Raw genomic sequence first — 22,240 nt, 5'->3', positions numbered from 1 at the left:
TAGTTTCATCTCTACATATATTCGCGACAGGTCGACATGGCAATCGGGGTATGAGGCAAAGGGACGCCCCGCACACCCGCACGTCACCGGGTTAGTGTAGGTGTGCGAGACGTCTTCACTCCAATTGCCATCCCGACCTGTCGCGTACTATAGTTTTGTTTTGCAGTTACGTGAGTTAAAAAATTCGTATGTAAATCCTTGAGCCCGTGTAACTTTAAAAGAAAATAGTTTAACGAAAATCTGGAAAACTAGATTCACGTATTTCAAAAATGTTATTGAATGTAATTGGTTAATATTCAAGTGAGAGTCATACTACTTTTGTGTGTAGCACAGTACGAATGAACCCCTCTCAAGTGGATTGGGCTATGTAGCAACACTCAATTTTAGTTTACGACCATGCGAGCATTTGCCGTGTAATTTTGTTTCACACGGGAAAAGGACGAATGGAGTGAAAAAAATTGAACACTTTTAGCTCTACCAATTTTGTTCGAGTAAATGGGTAAATGCAAGCGTAAAGCAAGCGTAGTGTGGGACGCCCTCCAGCACGATCGATGGACTGATGATATAAAACGTTTGGCGGGAAGTGGCTGGATGAGGAAGGCTGAGGACCGGGTGTGGTGGCGCTCTTTAGGGGCGGCCTATGTCCAACCGTGGACATCCACAGGCTGATGCAGGCAGGCAGGCAACACGATTAGTCACTTTTTCACTCCACAATGACTGAACCGATTTGGTTAAAATCTGGAATCAATCAATCAGCCTGTTTGCGTCCACTGCCGAACTTAGGCCTTCCCAAAAGCGCGCCACCACACAAGATCGTCCGCCCTCCTCATCTACCCACTTTTCGCTATCTTCTTAAGGTCGTCAGTCCAGCGGGTCGGAGGTCATCCCACACTGCGCTTACTGGTACGCGGTCTCCATTCCAGAACACGTCTGCCCCAGCGGCCATCAGTTCTACGGCAGACGTGGCCTGCCCACTGCCACTTCAGCTGGCTAATTCGTTGAGCTATGTCGGTCACTCTGGTTCTCTTACGGATTTCCTCGTTATGAATTTTGTCCCTTAGAGAGATCCGCAACATAGCCCGCTCCGTAGCACACTGAGCGTCTATGCTAGAAATTGGAATCGAGATGCCTTTTACTTAGCCTTATCACAGGAAACTGAGCCCACCCGGGCGAAGCCTAGGCGGGTCATCTAGTATCAAAATAAGCAAGTTATACTTACAAAGAGAATAGAGGTGGCAACACTGAAGCTGACATGTCTGAAAATCAGCTGTTTAATTTTAATTACAATTTTAAGTAAATTTACATTTAAATAAGACTACAATTATTGTAAAACAACTGTAATCAAAGTGTATTTTGTGATAAATCATAATTTCAATACCGATCTACTGCCAACCAGCACCAGTGAGACGGACTTGTGAGCGGTGTGACGTGATTCAATAACCTATAACGGACTTTTACCGGGGGAGTATCTGTTATTATTTTATACAACTTATTCAGTAATCCAACACTCCCTACACGATAGGTATTCGTACATACTCGAGAATCTCGAGACACGTCCCTCCACACACTTAGGCAAAACTTGTTCTCGCTTTGCTTGACTTACAGTGGAAGTGAAGTTGAAGAATGATCTGTACAGTCTGTACCTACTGCCTCAGACAAAACTAACATTCCACTGTACACATAATGATTACAGTACGACATAGTCCACCTGAGTTAGGTATAAATAGTTATTAGGCATAGTGTAAGTCTGACTAAATTTTCCTATGGCCTCTTTATTTGTGTTTGCATCAAGTACCTACTTATTACTTGTTTAGTTTATTTTATGATATAGGTAATAAACCTAGTCAACATACCAGGAAACTAATTTTAACTTTTCTTCCTAGTCTATGAACTTATCTCACTTTTGTTATCTCGCTGTCTCTCATCCTCTCTCTGCTAGACTCCTAACACTTTCCATTTCCTTCACTTACATATATCTATTGGTGTGTTTCAGGTATATAGTACAAGATGGCTCCTATGTTCACCAGAAAAGCTGCAGCTCTTGAAGAACAACAGAAACTGAAAAATGCTTTACACGAAATAAAATCACTGAAACAATTAAATACCCAATTACTGAAGGAACAAGATGAAAGTGAAGCTGAGATGAGAATCATTATTGCTAGGAACTCACAGTTAAAGTCTGAACTTGCAAACCTGCACAACGCTCATACTTTGTTATCAGAGGAGCGCGACCAACTTCAGTTGGCAGTAGGGTCGTTCAATCAGTGCATACAAACTTATGAAGAGGCTCTGGGAAAGATATCTATGTTAGAGGATGAATTAAGCCAATCTCAACAGTTAATTTGTGACCTTCAGTCACAAATAGCAAGTTATGAAACACAAAAAACAAATAACTTGTATGATGAGCTGCTTGCTTCATCCTCAACAGCACCAGTGTTGACAATTGACCTGACCTGTGACAGCCCTTGTGCTGCTAATAATAAGCCACACTCAGAAACTATCCATTTAAATAGTCACAAAAAAATTAAAAAATACATTAAAATTGGTAAATTAATTAAAAAAACGAAAAAATTAATAAAATTTCAGAAATTATGTAATAAAAACATTAGGCTTAGGAAAGAACGTTCAGATTTATTAAATAAGCTCAATACATATTGTTCCTCACTGCAAGAGATGAGAGTTCAATATGAAACTGACGTTCGGAGTCTTAATGAGGAGATTCTAAAACTGGAAAACTCCTTGAAAACAGTTACTTCCCAGTACGAGCTGTCACAGAAACAGGTCGGTGAGCATATACTGGCCGCTGATGAGCTGTTAGCCTTAAGTAATTATAATATAGATCGTCTCGACTCTCTGATTAATAGATGTGAGTGCTCAAATAAGGTTCCGGACGAAATGCCAGTGGACAGTCAGTGTATAGGACAACAAAAAGGCTGTGAAAACAATGGTTCCTCGTTACATTGCCCTCAGCGGAAAACATTTGTTGTTTCAGATGGATTGGGAAAAGACTTTGGTCATTTAATAAGTAATAAATTACATCAAACAGTGATCAACATATGTAACCCAGGGGCACCATATGAATATATAATTGAAAATGTAAAAGGCTGCTGTTTAGATAAATATAGTACAGTTGTCTTGTTGATAGGTGACAGCATGCAAATAACAAAAAAACAAATTTTAAGAAGTTTTGCATACCTATTGGACCTACAAGAAAATACGGGTTGTAAATTCATATTGTGCACTTTTCCTTACTCTTGCACTTTAACCCCAGCACAAAATAGGTATGTCTATAAACTCAACATGCTTATTAATAATTTAAGTTTTGGCCATAGGGATTATATTCACATAATAGACACGAATAATTTTATAAAAAAATTTTCACTGACAAAGGATACAATGTACTTGCCCCTTAGTTATAAAAAACAAATAGCTACCTTGGTAGCTTGTAATATACAAGACACAGCTATTTTTAGCTTGAGTTCTTTTGAAAACGGTACATGTTGTACTAATAATATAGACCTAATTAGTAATACTACTAATTCCAGTTTTTTTACGTTGGATACAAACTATTATAATAGTTTGGATACAAATAGTTGCATGGACACTACTGTAAACAGTAATAAGATTTTAAACTAAGTAGTGCGACAACAGATAAGCTATGTAAAATCAATCTTGTACACCAAAATATTCAGGGCTTATCTGGCAAGGAACATGAGATAGAACTATTTATTAAAAAATTTGATATTGACATCTTATGCCTCACTGAGCATTGGCTCAATAGTTATCAATTAATAGTAAATTTAAAACATTATCAATTGTCAAGTGCGTTCTCTAGAAAGAAAGCTATACGAGGAGGGTCTTTAATATTAACCCGCAACAATATCAATTATAAAGAACGGAAAGACATTGTTAATCTTTCATTGGAACGCACTATTGAGCTGTCCTGTGTTGAGCTGGAGCGCTATATTGTCGTCTGCGTGTACCGACCCCCCTCAGGTGACTTTGTTCTGTTTGAGGACGTTATGGAAGAGGCCTTGAGGCGGATATGTAGGTCATCAAAAAAGATATTAGTTTGTGGAGACTTCAATATTGATATTTTGCTTCACACTTCTTTTACTGACAGATTACTCAATTTATTTAAAAGCTTTAATTTACAGAAAATTTTCAATGAACCAACACGGATAACTGCAAATTCAGCCACTTGTATAGATAACATTTTCTGTGACTGTAAGATTGTCGCAAAATCGATCATGACGAATCTAAGATCCGATCACTGTGGACAAATGATATCTGTTCCCAGTGATAATCAAGACATAACAAAGTTAATAAAGTATAGGCCAGTAACCACTAAAAAGGTAAAGCAGTTCAAACTAAAGGTTTTAACTGCTTTACCTAAACTTGACTTTACTCAGGGTGGTCCGGATGAACACTATAATGCTTTTTTTGATCTCATAAACTCTCAATTTAATTCTACCTTTAAAATTGTAGAAAAAAAACTGTTTAAAAATCTTAAATTTAGTGACTGGGCTACTGTTGGCATCTATAAAAGTAGAAATAAGTTGTTCGACTTGTATGCAGAAAAACAATATAACTACACTCCCACATTTGTTGAATATGTAAAAAATTATTCAAAATTATTCAAAAAGGTTTGCATACAAGCAAAGTCACTCTGCATAAAGCAAAAAATTATTAATTCTGATAATAAAATTAAAGCAGCTTGGGATATCATCACGGATGAAACTGGGAAACAAAAAGTGCATAACAATAAATTGGAGCTAAAAATTAATAACCGTATTATTGACTCCAATATTGAAATTGCAAATACATTTGAGAATTTTTTCCAGAACATTCCAGTCATCACTACTAGTTCCCTTAGCTCTTCACCAACAGAAGCCTATGATCTTCTCAGGGCCAATGTCACTGAATGCGGTGTGTTGTTTAGGTTTGAATACGTTACTCCATATGACATTGTTAAAGTGTTCAAATCTTTACAAAGCAAAAAAACCGGAGATCTGTGGGGAATATCAGTAAAAATAATTAACAATATTATTGATATTATTGCGCCATATCTAGCCTTAATTTTTAATGAGTCTGTGGATACAGGCGCTTTTCCAGATCTCATGAAATGTAGTAAATTGATACCTCTTTTTAAATCGGGTAGCAAAAGTGACCCAAACAATTACAGGCCAATTTCAATTTTGCCAACACTGAGCAAGATATTTGAGAAAATCATGCTCAACCAACTGCTTCAGCATTTCAATTTAAATAAGCTACTCCATTCTGATCAGTATGGCTTCACTAAAGGTCGATCAACAACCGACGCGGCCGCAATGCTGTTAAAGCATATATTCAATGCGTGGGAGGGGTCACAGAATGCCATTGGTATTTTCTGTGATTTATCCAAGGCATTTGATTGCGTTGAGCACGAGACTCTTTTAGTTAAATTGAGCCACTATGGAATCAAAGACACTGCGCTTGGTCTCATTGCGTCCTATCTTAGTGATCGTATTCAAACAGTATGTGTGAATGATGTGAAGTCATCCGGATCAGCCTCACTAATGGGTGTTCCTCAAGGCTCTATTCTAGGTCCTTTCATGTTCTTAGTATACATAAACGATTTACCATATGTAGTCCAAAATATTTGCGATATCGTACTATTTGCTGACGATACGTCTTTGATTTTTAAAGTCGATAGAAATAAGGACAATTTTGACGATATAAATGGTGCCATATCTCAGGTAACTCACTGGTTTACTGTAAATAATCTACTTTTAAATGCAAAAAAAACTAAGTGTATTGAATTCGCACTGCCCAATACCAAGAACACAAGTAACATTAATTTAATGATAAATAATGATATTTTGAAAATAGAAGAGACTACTACATTTTTGGGGATAACCTTAGATGCGAAGCTGCAATGGGGCACCCATATATCAACTCTTGCTGGCAAACTAAGCTCTGCTGCTTACGCGGTTAGAAAGATTCGACAATTAACTGACGTGGAGACCGCAAAGATAGTATATTTTGCTTATTTTCATAGTATTATGTCTTATGGAATCTTAATATGGGGTAGAGCGGCAGATATTGGGAGAATTTTTGTATTACAAAAAAGGGCAATACGCGCAATTTATAACTTAAAACCACGCGATTCACTTCGAGAAAAATTTAAGGAAATAGGTATCCTTACCGTAGCCTCTCAATATATTTACAACAACATAATTTTTGTAAGACAAAATATTCTTAGTTACAAGAAGGTTGGCGATCTACACAACAGGGCCCCAAGTCTGCTATTTTACATGATTTGTCATTGAACTACAATGCAATTTTAATTCAATTACCATTGGTTCACAATTTCGTAGTCTACTAAATTCACAATGGTCGACCGATGGTCTTGTAATTGGATTGTAGTTGCATTGTAGTTGGTATTGCCATTTGCTCAAAAAGCGTTTGCCGAAATGAGTCCAAAAAAAATAATAAATATTAAAAACGTTTATTTAAGCTAGATTCGATTATAAATGTTATCTATTTGTGTTTTAAAGATTAAGCCTTAAGTAAAATTATCATAATAAGCCAAAAAGATAAATTTTAAGTGCGATCTAAAAAATAAAATGTCAAAAATAATTATATTTCATCTGTAATTGTCGAATTGACATTAAATGTCAATGTCATTTGATAGTTGCAATTCATAGAGATAGTATATGTTTAAACAACTTTATTTTAGTATTTTGATTTTTGATTTTTGAGGCGACTTGCGAATACCTACCTAGGTAGACAGAATATTTAAATCTGTGAAGTGTGAATATTATAAGGGACTGCGAAAATGGTAGTAGGGGAGCAGATTTCGTTGCTGCTAGACTATTTGGAGAGCCATTCCTGTCACTGCAACCGCACCAGTGACGGGGCAAAGCCTGGCTAAGCGGCGTTCGCAGGCCAGGCTTGAGCAGATATCGAGGCCAAAATGCAGACACATTTTGGCTCAAGCCCAGGCGACGGAGAACTTGGCTGCAGCAATTGTCAGACTGGGGACGGCAACAAACCAAGCTGCTGCTAGGCTGGCTGCAGCAATTGAAAAGTTTGCTGCTGTATTTAACAGGACAGCAGGAGGAGCAGGAGATGCAACGAGTGTTGCATTCCCCTCGAAAAAGGTTGCCTTTTTATTCATTTAATATTTAAAAACATTTAGTCATTATATTATCCATACTAATATTATAAATGCGAAAGTGTGTCTGTCTGTCTGTCTGCTACGTTATCACGGCCCAACCGCTGAACCGATTGTGATGAAATTTGGTACATAACATGGGCTACATCTCGGGGAAGGACATCGGCTACTTTTTATCCCGAAAAATCAAAGAGTTCCTGCGGGATTTTAAAAAACCGAAATCCACGCGGGCGAAGCCGCGGGCATCCTCTAGTATTGAATAAACAGTAGTTTATTGTTTTCAGAAATGTCCCACAAAACAGCTATCAGAATCAGAATCTGATGACTACATTCAAGGTACAATTTAGTGTCTGTTCAAAGAAATTAAATGGAAAATACTCTGGTAATGGTGTCAGATCAGCAAATTATTATCAATTACTATGCTTGGAGTTTCCAATATTAATCTAATCAAATATTGAATAGAAACAGACATTACATTGTGGAATTCCATGATATTTAAAGAAAAATTAATATTCCTATGTTTCGCTATAATCGCTAAACAGTTATGCGGATTATAGGAAAGAAATATTATTTTTTCTTTAAAAATCTAATCAAAGTCTAGTCAAAATTCAAAATCATTTATTTCAATTATTTATTATTAATTTCATGCATTTCTCCACAGCCTGTTGATGAGAGCCTGCTGCAGCACTCTACCTTCAAGCAGACCTTGGTTAACTCGATGGCTTTGTGAATGCTGTCCATCAATAGCACTTTCCAACTCTCGGCCCTTGAATTGTGTTCATCCTAAAATATACAATAATGTTGTTTAATTCATAATAATATTACTCTTATATATTAAGGATATTTTAATCTTTTTATGTTAAATGAATAAACATATTTGTGGAAATTTGTTGTTTTTTTTTTAAAGAATAAACAAAAATTAAATCACATACCTGTTGCAGATGAAGAGCTTCCACAGGCATGAGTGGAGGCACGGGCGTTGGTCTTGTTTGCAATACTGTGCAAAATATAACATGCATTCACAATCTTGCCTGTGGTGATTGGACTGTAATGCAAAGCATGTGCTCGGAGCAAACATCTGAAAAAAAATAATTTGTAAATAAAACACCTATCAATCAAACTATAATATTTGCTATAGTTTATTTGTCTAGGACACCCTTTTTTTAGGGTTCCGTACCTCAAAAGGAAAAACGGAACCCTTATAGTATCACTTTGTGTCAAGAAACCTAAAGGTTATACCTATAAGTAGGTAAAACCTATACTTCCCGTTGACCTAGAATCATGAAAATGGGCAGGTAGGTAGGTCTTATAGCACAAATACAGGAATAAATCTGAAAACCGCGAATTTGTGGTTACATCATTTAAAAAAAAATGAAAACCTGTTTCAATTTTCAAAGTAAGATAACTATACCAAGTGGTGTATCATATAAAAGGGCTTTACTGTACATTCTAAAACAGATTTTTATAGTTTTTGATTTATCATGCAAAATGTTGGAAAAATACCCGAGTAAGGAACCCTCAGTGCGCGAGTCTGACTCACACTTGGCCGGTTTTTTCATATACTGTCTCAAACAGGATTTTATTTAATAAAACTATACAGCGTTCAACTCTATTGAGTGCATTAAATAAAAATTGTGCTATGGTGTTCCCTCTATGGTGTTGAGGATTGGGGTGATCTTTGTTTTCTTCAGAAGATAGCCACTGTCACCTGAAAATCCAACCAACATTAGGAAACCTACAACAGTTAGGAAAAGTTGAATTTCTCACTTAGCTTTCATGGCATTCCGGTCATGCTGGATGGGCCATTTAACATATTTGTTAAATTTGGCATTGAGTGTCTCTGTAACTTGCCTCACAGCTCTTGACACAGTCTTCTGTGGAGGGCACTCTGCCCAACTAATGTCTGGTATGAGATGGTGTATAAAATGCTAAGGCTATCAGAATCTGCAACAGTAATACATTACATTCATACCTACCAACTTCATGTATTCTTAGATTATAGCCATGCCTTTAGAGATAAGCAATGATAATTTGAAGTTGTTTTCTAACCTTCGTCTCCGCAAATATTCCATCATTCCGTTGTGGTCTCGGAATAAGTGGAGTGAGCTGCTCCACTAGCTCCTTTACAGTTTCCTTCCCAAGGCGAAACATTTTTACAAAGGATATATCCTGAAAGGGGTCTATATTGCTCCTTAGCAAGCGAGTATCAATATCAACTCCTGAGTATCAACCGCGTTGGCCAATTCCAAAATATTCCATCTTATTCTAGACATTATGCCTAGGTGTTCACCTTACAACGTAGAAAGATAACAACTAAATACCCAAACTATTGCTAAACATGATGTTAAACCCGTAAAACCAAACAAACACTGGCTTAAAAGCAATGACAGCACAATGGCCCATCAATGATAGTTCACTGGCGATTCAATGATCATTGCAGCTGTCAAACTATTAGCAGACTACGCATACATTCGATCATTGGCTTGTCATTAAGTACGGGACTACCAACTATTTACAATTGCGTCATTGAAGTGTCAGTGGCACGCCATCGGAAAGCAATTGTGACGCCATTGAATTAGTAGACTACCAAAATTGCTAAAAGTAACAATTAAGATGTCATTGATAGACAACTGAAACACAATTGCAATAGTAGACTTGGGGCCCAGGCTGACTAGACACCGTAACAGGCTTGCGACTCCTACGCTCCGTCTCAGGAAGGTCCAAAAGTCATTTGTGGGAATGGGTATAATTTTCTATAACAAAATTCCTCAGTCAATTTTGGACTTGCCTTTACACAGGTTCAAAAAATCTATTAAAAATATGCTCTTGAGAAAAGCATATTATACTATCGAAGATTATGTAAATGATAAAAAAGCGTGGATTTGAACTTCGATTCGCTCCAGCAATGCGCAGGACTTCAATTGCTTTTATACATGGCATAATATTGTATATCAAATCTTTGAAAAGAGCAACCGCCGAGTTTCTTGCTGGTTCTTCTCGGTAGGAAAGGCATTCCGAACCAGTGGTAGATGCTTTTGACGATTCGAAAGAACTTGTAAAAGTCTAATTGAATAAAAACATTTTGAATTTGAATTTGAAAGCCTCAATAGCTCAAAGGTTATAAGAGCGGACTGAAATCCGAAAGGTCGGCGGTTCAAACCCCACCCGTTGCATTATTGTCGTACCCACTCCTAGCACAACCTTAACGCTTAGTTGGAGGGGAAAGGAGAATGTTAGTCATGATTAAAAATGGTTAATATTGTTTAAATAAAAAGTCCTGAAACTTAACCGCTCTATATTATAAATTATAAATTCCCAATAACCCATAAACCCATATTATAAATGCGAAAATATTTTGTTAGTTCGCTTGTCTTTCAATTACGTCACAACAGAGCAACGGATCAGCGTAATATTTTGCATGGATATAGGTAATTAAACATACAATTTATTCCGGAAAATTAATATTTCCACGCGATTTTTACAAATCAAAACCCACGCGGACGAAGTTGCGCGCATCATCTGATCAACTAGTAAAACATAAATCAGTAATATCGAAAAGCTTAAAAAGCCAGGGCCCCTTTGGCTTTTATGTACTAGGTCTGTTTGGCTTTGATGTTTCAACGCCGCAGCCCACAGCGAGTTTGAAAGCCTGGTGCATGAAAAAGATAAACAAAATTTTAAGCCGGATTATCTGAGGCCGCTGACGACGCGACTTTTGGATGGGAAAAATGTTTTTTTTAGAATTTAATTTCAATGTTCTGTGTAGATCTATAATAGCAATGGCCTTTTATGTTTTAAATTTATGTTTAAGTAAGACCTGCGCGACCAAATCGACCACGAAGCGGGAACGTCAGCTGCGCGGCGGTAACCTACCTCCCACGATAGTCGTGGAAACTCTCGCATCGCGTCCTGCATCCATAACGCACAAGTGTGGCCGTAGCTTTATTAAGCACACAATTAAAAAATTGCTATCTAGGGAGGACCCTCAAATAACTTATTATGTCCAGTTTACAAAGCAAAAAAATCTGAAATAATTAGAGTTTATAGTGTGTAAACTTTACAAAAAAAATCTTTTTAATACAGTTGCTCAAAAAGTGGCGTATTGCAGGGACGTATAGCGTTCGGGATGTGGGCTATTACATACTCGTGCTTTTTCTTTACCTTTCCCGCACTCGTGCTTTTTCTTTCCCAACTGTCAAAATATTAAAAAGAAAAACCAACCATGAAGTTTTTACTAAAAAAATTCATAGAAGTTTTTATGATTCATGCAAATACGTATTTCTAATAAGAAGCTACTAATTTGTTTCAATATCAGATTTAATGATTTGATTGAATGAGTTATGTTAGGTTTCATTTCATTTCATCTCATTAAATTTCATTTTCATTTCATATCAATAAAAAACTTCTACTGAAGACTTGGCTGTATGGGCATAGTTCCCTTTGCCTACCAGAATGGGTGAAGAAAAAAAAACTCTGCTTATATTCTACGGTTGGCGCCATTTTTCAGAAATTTTCTTTGCGAGTTTAGTTGTTGGTTGCCTAAAATAAGTAATTTCGACCCTAGTTTTTTATATCTATTAACAATAAAGTTATTTTAAATTAAATTACATTAAGTTAGTTGAGTTTATTGTGTTTTTATTATTTTATTAAATTGCTTAATTTTTTCGCAACTGTATTAAAAATAGTCGTTCAGTACACGTGCGGAACCGTCATTGCAACTCGTTCCGACTGTCAACCCTCGCCTTCAGCTACGCCTCGGCTCGGGTAGACATTTGTCGGAACTCTTTGCAATGACAGCCTTTCCGCACTTGTAATGAAATATACTATTACAACAAACTTAGTACAAAGCCTAAATAAAACAGATTAGTTTTTTTAACGGTAGATTAATTTAACCAAGTAATTATTTAGTCTTATTTAAAGTCTAACTTGCACTTGGGCAGCTTTTTAAATATTTAGTAGATCAGTTTTTAGCTAGATCAAGTCAATGTAATACCTTTGTACTTTTCAAATAAGCGCAGGCTTTAGTACTCCTCTGGTACCTAGTTTTCCAATGACTAGTTAACGCTACACCAGCCAAAGCCATACCGTCAAGCGACTTACCGTTCGGTTACAGTGCTATGTGAAAGCCAATTTAGAATGTGATCTGTGAAACTGACATACCCGGCTTCCTTATCCGGGTTAACGGATTCTCTGTGTCATGCCCAACACTTGAAAGATTAAAAGTTGCATAGTTCGTACGGATATTTTTTTTCAAATGAATAGTTTTTGTACTTTGTATTAGATATTCTTATCATACAGCCATACCGCTGATACCTGCAACCCCAACCGCGTGGATTTAGGTTTGTCAAAAATCCCGATGGAACTCTTTAAAAAGTAGTTATGTCCTTTTACGGGATGCAAGCTACCTCTGTACCCGTTGAAATCGGATAAATAGATAAACCGTGAAAAGGTAAAAGTAAGTAACTTCTTTGTTGCCTGTCTGTATGTCTGTCTGTCTGTACGGCTGTCCATCCGTCCGTCCGTCCGCCCGCCCGCTCGAAGCCCTGGTATTCTAAAACACTACACAATATTCCAAAATCGGTTAAACGGATGGGCCATAAAAAGGTTACAGACGAAGGACAGACAGAGATAGACAGATACACTGTCGCATTTATGATAATATTTATTTGACGGCATTATATTGGAAGATATGTGAAAAGCTCTCAGTAAGTACTTTGAAATTGAAAATAACAAGTGAATGTTTTAGTACATAATATAAAAAAGGCTTCTTTATTACTAAAATTTACCATTTCATAATAAATAAATACAACATAAGACCTAAGTAATACTGATTTCATAAGTACAAACTTAAGTTACAAAGCCTACGTTGTCAAAGAGATTTTTTTTGTAATTCCATACTCCATTGTTATCTTTGTGATACATTAATATCAGTTTTCTAGACAGGCTCGCGGCCTTGGCGGAACAGTGAGAGATGAAAGGCGTAGGCTCACAATAATTCTTTCATAGAAAATGTGGGACACTCTATAACTCCATTGTTAGTTATTACTTTGCATTTAATTGTGCCTTTCCCTATTGTTCCGATATAAAGTCTGAAATATACAGACTTTGCTTTGGCATTTAGGCATTTCTAAAATTATAGCTAATATAGCTAGTTTAGGCACTACGGTGGAACATACAGAATCTGTATACAAACATACATACATACATACACACATACATGCATAGACTGCCTTCCTTTTGGCTTTGCCGCAGTCAGGTAAAAAATCAGGCCAATCCCTTGCTCTGGAGCTTGCGTAGAGCTTGTCTCACCGCTTTACAGCTCGTTCACACAGGCTGCGTAAGCGTTGCGTAAGCGTAGACGTAGCGCGTACCATTGCGTTGTAATGTATGGAACTCTATGAAACATTGCACACGTGTGTGGACGTATGCGTTACCCGGTTTGTTAGAGGTATACGCGCGTCACTACGCATGTGTCACGTGTACGCAATTGGTGTGAATCGGCCGTTAAGGACTCAAGTCACTCAATAGGGATTCATTTCAATTCAATTCAATTTTATTTATTTGCTGGTACAGCCAGGGATAAACCGTCTACTTTTAAAAGGGTGTCATTTTCGCAACCTTCAACTCCTTAATTTTTAAGCCCCTTCTGCGAAATACAAAACCTTCTTAATTAATCATTTAATTCTGACAAAAGTCCGCAATTTATTTTAATTACTGAAACTGAGATAGATTAAGATCTGGATAATCTTTTGTCTCAATTTTCTCACCTTATATTCCCTTATTCACTAACGATTCACTCCTGCTTCACACGGGTGCATATAGACAAGAATAAGACTGGATTATTCAAAAATCCCACGGGAGCAAAGCCGAGGGCAGACACTAGTAATTAAATATTTTGAATTTAAAAAACTATTACTAGAACAGTTTTCACACATTTTTACGTAAACAGCAAGCGCCAAAGAAACAAAATTTTGTAGAACTTCCTCTAACTGTTTACTAGTGACGAACATTTCACAGTAAGTATGTGAAAAATCACCTAAAATTTTTTACATGTGCAGCACTCTTCTTTCATCTTACTAGTAAACTGTGAAAAATTATGAAGCAAAATCTCACAAAGTTTGAAAATTGTTACGTTTCATCCCACTTTAGTTTTTAATTTTGCGTGCACATGATTATCGACGGTAAGAGCTAACGAGCTAAAGAGCTAAAGAGTGTGCGAGCGAGAACACATTGTATCGCTGCGTGCTAAAAAGACGTCTAGAAAAACATCTACTTAGTTAATTTAATGTAGCAAACGATTCCAAAAAAACTTTGTGAAATCACAGCGAAGAAAAAATAATTTTACCAAATGAAAATGATTTGAAAGTAGCAATAATGCCCATCTCTTGTATTTACTTCGTATTTCAGGAAGTTGGTTAAAAGATAAACATGGCGGGTAACAGGAAAGCTATCTTCATGCCAGCGCTAAACTAGCGGCGTAGACGTGAGGCAACTACGTACACTGGAAATTCTATAAAAACTTCTACAAGTGTTAACTGTTGGGTATTAATGTAGATAATTAAATATTTCATCGTCTGTCTGTCTGTCTTTACACGGCCTGACAGTTAAACCGATTCTGACGAAATTTGGTACAGGGTCAGCTTATATCCCGGGGACGGACATAGGCAGATTCCCACGGGTAGCTTATTACAGTTTTGATAAGGATCTCTAATTTTTTTGAAAATGAAATAAAGCCTATGAGACTCAGCAATAATGTAGCTTTCTATTGGTGAAAGCTTAGTTCTTATAAACGAACTTACAAACCTCTTATAATATTGGTATAGTTATCAGTCATCACTCAAGATAGTTTAAACACTAAAATCTCTTTTATTTTGGTACCTAGATATTATTAAATCTACCGTTACTTTCAAAGATTATTGAAAAGCTTTTTAAAATGAATCCAAAGGACTGAAAGAGGAGAATAAAACCTTCCGAGGAAAATCCTAACAAAGCCACAAAGTAAATGGGCTCTGTTTCGAATACATGTAATTAATCAAAGTCTCAACAATTCATAAGGACTCTTAGCTGAGGACGGGTATTCTTTCGAGTGTCCATAATTAATTGTACTTCTGATTTATTGTAACAATAAATGTATGTGATAAATAGACATTGTGTTTGTATTGAACAAAGATATACAACCCTTTTCAATGACAGACGAGTTAAAAGTAAAAGTTAAAGAAGGAGCCTTTTGGCTCATTCTCTCGCTTAGTAACTAAAAATAAAACGATGCCTCTGAAAGCTTACTGTGGTTTTAACTACTACTGGAGATTATTAAGAAAAAGTAGGATGGAATATCCGCTAAATCTATATTAGTGATGACCTAGTTTAATATCTGTAGACAAATTATTGTGCTCTGATACCTTTGAATTGCAAAACAATTGGGCTTGGAAAACATCACATTTATCATTACAGTTTGTAAATGACTACTCAAAGTCATCGTCATCAATGTCTTCATTTCAACTGGTCGTCCACAGCTTGATTTAGGTCTCTAGCAGGTAATTAAAAAATTATCATCTAAGTTTTTGCAGTGTCATGGCTTCCTGTGGGACTTCAAATTACTTTGGTATAAAAATAGTGGCGTTAATTACATAAAAGTTTATACTTACTTACTTCTCAGTATTAATCCTACAAACGTACAGCTCTCTGGAAGTTAGCTTTTTCATAAAGAACGATAGCTTATTGGCTACTACAGTGTAGTAAAATGGCCCATTAGCCAGTCTGTATTTTAGGTAAATCTCTATGGTTTAAGGATACTGACGTTAATCACAGAAAAGCTGTTAAGGAAGATGGTGGAAGAATCCCCGAAGTCGACTTGGGCAATTTATTTGGGGATCGATAAAACAGATTAGTACCGATCTGGGACTCGTGTTTCCTTTGCCATAAATCATGTAATCATCATAAAGAACAATACAATAAAATACAACAATTTATTTTATTTATTTATATAAGCCAACCAAAACGATCTAAAATCTAAAACTAGTAAATAGAAAAGATCTGATAACTTACAAACGGCTGAACCGATTTTCTTGGATTACAGCTAAGAACACTCTCGATCAAGCCACCTTTCAAACAAAAAAAAAAACTAAATTAAAATCGGTTGATTAGTTTAGGAGCTACGACGTCACAGACAGATACACAGATACACATGTCAAACTTATAGCACCCCTCTTTTTGGGTTGGGGGTTAAAAATAGATCCGTTTAGCAAAACTACTGCATAATTTAGAAGATAACTAATATAGTAGGTACATGAAGCTAGCCAGTTTCGACTGTCGGCTGTCGCAAACGAAGCTCGTATACTTGGTGATTCACTTTCTATATTTACTTACTCAGTTTCTAGGAAGTTGATGAAAAGACAAACAGTGTCGATTACGGCGACGTTATCTATTTACCTCCAAGTTAGCGTGAAACTGGCTTCCGTAACGACACCCACTCTGCAAACTGCACTGCAAATTGCAAAGAAAAATACACTGCAAATCACACAGCAAACTAGCCTGCAAACTAGCCTGCAAAATATCTAGGTATAAAAGAGACTAGATTACTTTCAGGTTATAACTAGAACTTAATACTGAACCGACACATACATTGGTCCAGTGGAATTTGAGATATGGTATGACCCAAATTTTACTTGGGAACAACAATTTTATCAGCCTCACATAATTTTTTAAACTAGTTTTGTACACATAAAGAAGAAGGCATATATAATTATCTTGTGTTCAATTGCGTTATAGTTTGAAACTGTTTCATATATTCATGTACTAGCTGATACCCGCGACTTCGTTCGCGTGGATGTAGGTTTTATAAAATACCCGTGGGAACTCTTTAATTTTCCGGGATAAAAAGTAGCCTATGTGCTAATCCAGGGTAGAATCTATCTCCATTCTAAATTTCAACCCAATCCGTCCAGTAGTTTTTGCGTGAAGGAGTAACAAAAATACACACACACACACACACATACAAACTTTCTCCTTTATAATATTAGTGTGATTATGTGACATCCAGAACTTAATACTTTACCGACACAGATAAAATTTGGTCAGCCGGAATCCGAGAACAACTTTATCAACTCATATAATTTTCTAAAACCACTTTCTAGACACATATAGCAAGACATACAAGCTTATCGCTATAATCAGTTTACTTGGTGAAAATTGACTCTACATGTTAGCTCAGTTCTACGAAGTTGATGAAAAGATAAACAGTGCGGATTACGGGAACGCTATCTCCATGAATGTAAAACTAGCGTCCGTAATTTGAGAAGCCGCACTGCAAACTGCATGCAAAGTAGTGAAAACTGTACTTCAAAATATCTAGATTTCAAAGAGCCTGTATTAAATATAAATTACTTACATCCAAAACTTATACTTTAGCGATAAATGAAAATCTGAGATATCGCTTGACCCAAATTTTGAAAAACGGAGGGCAAAAACTAGTCTTAAAACCAATTCATACTACTTTTGTAAACATAAAGTGAGGCATACATGATAATCGCCATACTAAGTTTGCTTGGTGAAAATTGACTCTACATGTTAGCTCAGTTCTAGGAAGTTGATGAAAAGACAAACAGTGCGGATAACGGGAACGCTATCTCCGTTTTAGCATGATACTAGCTTCTGTAATGATACACACTGCAAACTACACTGCAAAATGTACTGCAGACTACACTGCAAAATGCACTGCAAATTGCACTGCAAAATCATTGCAAAATGTACTGAAAATATCTAGCGTTGAAAAAGGTGTTTCATGTATTACGTTGTATCAAAAACTTAATACTTCCCCGACACAGATGGAAATCGGTTCACCAGAATCCGAGATATGGTATGACTCAAATTTTACTCGGGAAAACTGAGTGCGAAAACTAGTTTTCTAAACAATGTATCGCATGTAATGTATGTATGTAACAAAGTATCGTCTACGCGACAGGTTGAGATGGCAATCGGGATATGAGGCAGGGGCACGTCCCGCACACCCGCACGTCACCCGCGCTCACCCGTCCGGGTTAGTGCGGGGGTAGTGCGGGTGTGCGGGGCGTCCCCACCCTGGTCCCCATTTCTACCTGTCGCGCACTATAAATAGTTTTTTTTTCTCGTCTGGCTTTACAAAGATTAGCCAATGTCAAGTTTGTAGTTATTTGTAACAAGTTAGTTAAACTATACAAGTATGGACACCGTTTGTGCCGGCGCTCGCCGACATACGCATACCCCTTAAAGCGCTTTCCAGTCAGTTTTAACAAAAAAAAAAACACTCCAAAAAGGCAGAGCACGCCCGCCAGCTAACACCAACACAGGCGAAGTCCCTATAAATAGTTATACTTTCTTCAAATACAACTTCTAAACTCTAGACAATGCGTCAGTACTTTTCCAAAAAACTGATAGTAAGAAACCTAATTTTCATAAAACAGTTGGCGCAGACGTCGTACTAAAAAGAAAGGTTAACGACTTATATCACAAAAGGCCCTTTTGTCCGAGAACCTTTTTTCGTCTATAATAATGAGTATGGGAAAACGTTCGACGAGAGCTTGCAAACAATTTCGTCTTGTGCACTTATTTATTTTGTGTAAGCTATTTAAAGTAGGTAGTTACACAAAGTATACAAGGAACCAAAAGTTTAATTTGGTATAATCCGCCAAACCAAAGAAATCTGTATGGTGCAACATGCAGCATGCGACATGCACCGCCCGCCCTCCCACTGATAAACATGCAGGAAAAGCCAGCCACCAAGCAAACCATACGCACCACCACCACGCAGCACCACACAAATCCCAAAAGCACTCGATGCACGTTTCGCCCCGACACCGGAGCATCCTCAGGAGATGTAAGATCTACATCTCCTGCACAATACCTACCTCCTACAATGCCTAGTTGCAAAGTAATTGCCTTTGCTTTGTTTGAAAAGTCTGCGTGGTACACATCAACCCAACGTGGTTGACCAATGCACTCTGCGAATATAATATATCGGGATATTTGCTGCATGCAACCAGCGCTGGGTGGCTTACTGATTTTTGGGGGTGCTCATACACGTAATCACATGTTTGTATCCAGATTCTGTGTGTTCCACCTTAGCGCCTAAACTACTGGGCCGATTTTGATGAATGAGGTGTCAATCGATTCGTCATAAAGGTCCAGGTGACATAAGCTACACTTTATATCAAAAAAATTACCTAACGGATGTTACATGAAAAAAGTGGGGGGCCTCCAAAATTTTTTTTTCTTGCTATTGTATCGAGTGGGGTGTCAAATGAAAGAAGAGAAAATTCTGAGTTCATAAATATAAACGACAGAAAAACAATTTTACTATAATATTTAGCGTTTATTAAGACGATCGCAGTCGGGTTTTAGTTTTCAACTTTATCTTGTTTATATTATAATTAGTTTTCACTTTAAATACAATCCTGCAGGCTGCAAGTTAATTACAACTTGTCCATCGCTGAACCGGTGGTGTTTTTATTATCCTTTATCAAGCTAGCGGGTGTTTGATTTAACTTTTCCAATACTGATAAGGATGATTGTTTAATTAGGATGTTACAATACAAAAGGGAGCAAAATTGTATTTCAAAACTAAACAAAATTTATGAACTAAGATGTCTGGTTTTGTTGTTAATCAAATTATACTGCCTATTATAATATTCCTACTTCCCTATTTACACTTTGGTCTCGTAAACCAAATTAATCGTAATGTTAAATATAGTTTTTGGACCTCCGCTCCGCTGTCCGTCAGTCTGTCTGTCAGTGGACTATATCTCGTGAGCTGTAATAGATAGGCTGTTGAAATTTTTACAGAACATGAAGACTATTGGTACTATAACGACAAAATATAATAAATGTAAAAATAAAAATAAAATATTTCTATTACGGAACCCTTCGTGTGCGAATGCAACTCGCACTAGACCGCTTTTTATTCAATGATTCGAAGTTAGCCTGTGACTGAGATCTATCTGGTGATAATAAAACGTAATGATGCAGTCTTAATTGATAGAGGGTTAACCTGGAAGGGATATGGTAGCTAAATCCCCTAACTCTATATCGCTTGATGGCACGGTTTGCCGGTAGATTGGTAACTAGCCACGGCCAAAACTTCGTACCAAAACAGAGCCAATTTAGAATTTATAATTTTTAAAATAGTCCCTGCCTGAAATCGAACCGGAACCTCTAAAATATAAGACCACTGTGCTCCTATGCTATAAAGGACGTCAAAAAGCAATAGCATTAAATTGTCTATTTCACGTAGGTATAGGAACAAACAGTGTTATGTAAGTCTATTGTCTATTAAAGGTTCTTTATAGGTTACCCAGCGTACCGTATAATAAATATGAAGTAGGCGACGCGTCGAAGCGGAAAAAGACATCGTGCAACAGTAAACAACCTTTGGCTATGAGGCTTCAGTTTGCCGATAAACGTTTATTCAATAGAGCAAAATGTACACGAATGTTCATACTTAGTTGAACGTTATATTGCTAAATTCTCTCACAAAAATATTTTTAGCTAGCCGTGATTTTGCGTGGAATTTTATTTAAACTAACTTACCTGCCCGGCTTCGTTTGTGTGGAGTTTTTGAATACGTTATAAAGAATATGAAATCTCAAGCCGTTATAATATGAGCTGTATCAACTATATATTATTATCAGATGTTAGTGATAATAACCAGCATTCTCAGAATGAAAAGTAAAGAAAAATATTCTTTATTGTGCACCAATTTTACATAAAATGTAAAGAGGTATGTAAAGAGAATGTGTTGGCCATAGTCTTGACACATCTTTGAAAACATTATGGGGAACTCTCAATCGTGCAGGTTTCCTCGCTATGTTTTCTTCACTGTTAAAGCAAGTGATACTTATCAAAATCAAAATATTTTTTATTCAATTTAAATTTTACACATGATTTTGAACCATCAAATGCATCTACCACTGGTTCGGAATGCCTTTCCTACCGAGAAGAACCAGCAAGAAACTCGGCGGTTGCTTGTCAAATGTATAAATACCCAACTATTGAGCTTTGAATTAGGATGTCATTGGAGCGGGTTACTTACAAATAGTTTCGTAAATGAAATGATAACATCAAAGCTACAAAGAACGAGAATTATATAACTATCGGATCATGATAAAACACAAAGCTCCGTTTACCCGAAACGTATATTCTGCCAAATCACCGTTCATCCATTCCACAGGACGTAGGGTCTTGTCACATTCGCGTTTTGCGACCGCATTCCTACCGAGAACATTGGTGCCCTGCTTGAAACTAGTTTTACCACAGTATTAGTAACTAGTAATACCTTCTGCCAACCCTTACTGGGCCAGCGTGGTAGACTATGGCCTATGCCCTGAGAGGAGAGCCGTGCTCTGAGTCACAGTTTTACGAAGTATATTACATCAACTTCACTTCCGTACTGGGCCAGCGAGGCAGATTATGGCCTAAACCCTTCTCATTCTGAAAGGAGGCCCGTGCTCCGATCCGAGTAGTAGGTATATCAAGGAAGGCCGGCGGTTCACCACGTAAAGATGTTCAATTAAAAGTGACTCTTAATACGACGCAATAAAGTGCAATTCTGCTCTCACAGCACTGCGGCCTAAAGTTTAACAAACACCTCTCTTTCCACCCTCTAAAGTCTGTCTCTTATTTATCTTTCATCAGAGATAGTAAGTGCCGTGATTCGAGAAGGCACTGCTTTAGGTATTTTTCTCATGTCACGTGAACGGGTCGGGTCCTTGGTCCACGTCACAGAATGTAATGCTCCGGCTACATTGACAGGAAACGCCGTTGATGAACGCGTTAATGGCCGTTGACCGTAAGTGTGATAAGCCCCATACAATCTTTGATATAAAAGGCCCAGTGTTTCGTGAGATTATCTCAGATTCTCAACAATCAAAGGAAGAATTACTTGAAGGGCCTTCCCATTGTTACAAGATCTTTCATGGTCTAGCGAATATCGATAGTCGAAAGTCCATGAAATATTCAGATGATTACGGCTTTATCATTGATCCCTGGATGGGAGGAGCAATGCCTATCCTCCTTGTGGAGAACAAGTGATACGCCATGTTTATCCTTGCC

At 37.1% G+C, this 22,240-nt stretch overlaps 1 protein-coding gene and 1 long non-coding RNA gene across 2 annotated transcripts; one reads left to right on the top strand and one right to left on the bottom strand.

The window, feature by feature from the left end:
- Positions 1 to 1,236: 1,236 nt before the first annotated feature.
- LOC123873457 lies at positions 1,237 to 6,367 on the top strand. The gene is made up of 2 exons (XM_045918303.1): positions 1,237 to 3,106; positions 6,360 to 6,367. Exons 1-2 carry the CDS (start codon positions 2,008 to 2,010, stop codon positions 6,365 to 6,367), a joined length of 1,107 nt encoding a protein of 368 aa, XP_045774259.1. The 5' UTR covers positions 1,237 to 2,007.
- A 1,395-nt stretch (positions 6,368 to 7,762) lies between these two features.
- LOC123873012 lies at positions 7,763 to 9,818 on the bottom strand. The gene is made up of 4 exons (XR_006797584.1): positions 9,209 to 9,818; positions 8,927 to 9,103; positions 8,092 to 8,237; positions 7,763 to 7,942 (listed from the first exon to the last, which is right to left on the bottom strand). It is a non-coding gene; the product is annotated as an uncharacterized LOC123873012 (long non-coding RNA).
- Between the last annotated feature and the right edge of the window lie 12,422 nt (positions 9,819 to 22,240).

The sequence above is a fragment of the Maniola jurtina genome, chromosome 16 (assembly GCF_905333055.1).
Source record: "Maniola jurtina chromosome 16, ilManJurt1.1, whole genome shotgun sequence".
Classification (NCBI taxonomy): Eukaryota; Metazoa; Arthropoda; class Insecta; order Lepidoptera; family Nymphalidae; genus Maniola; species Maniola jurtina.
The sequence above is the reverse complement of the archived record's forward strand: the minus strand, read 5'-3'. Positions and strand labels throughout refer to the sequence as shown.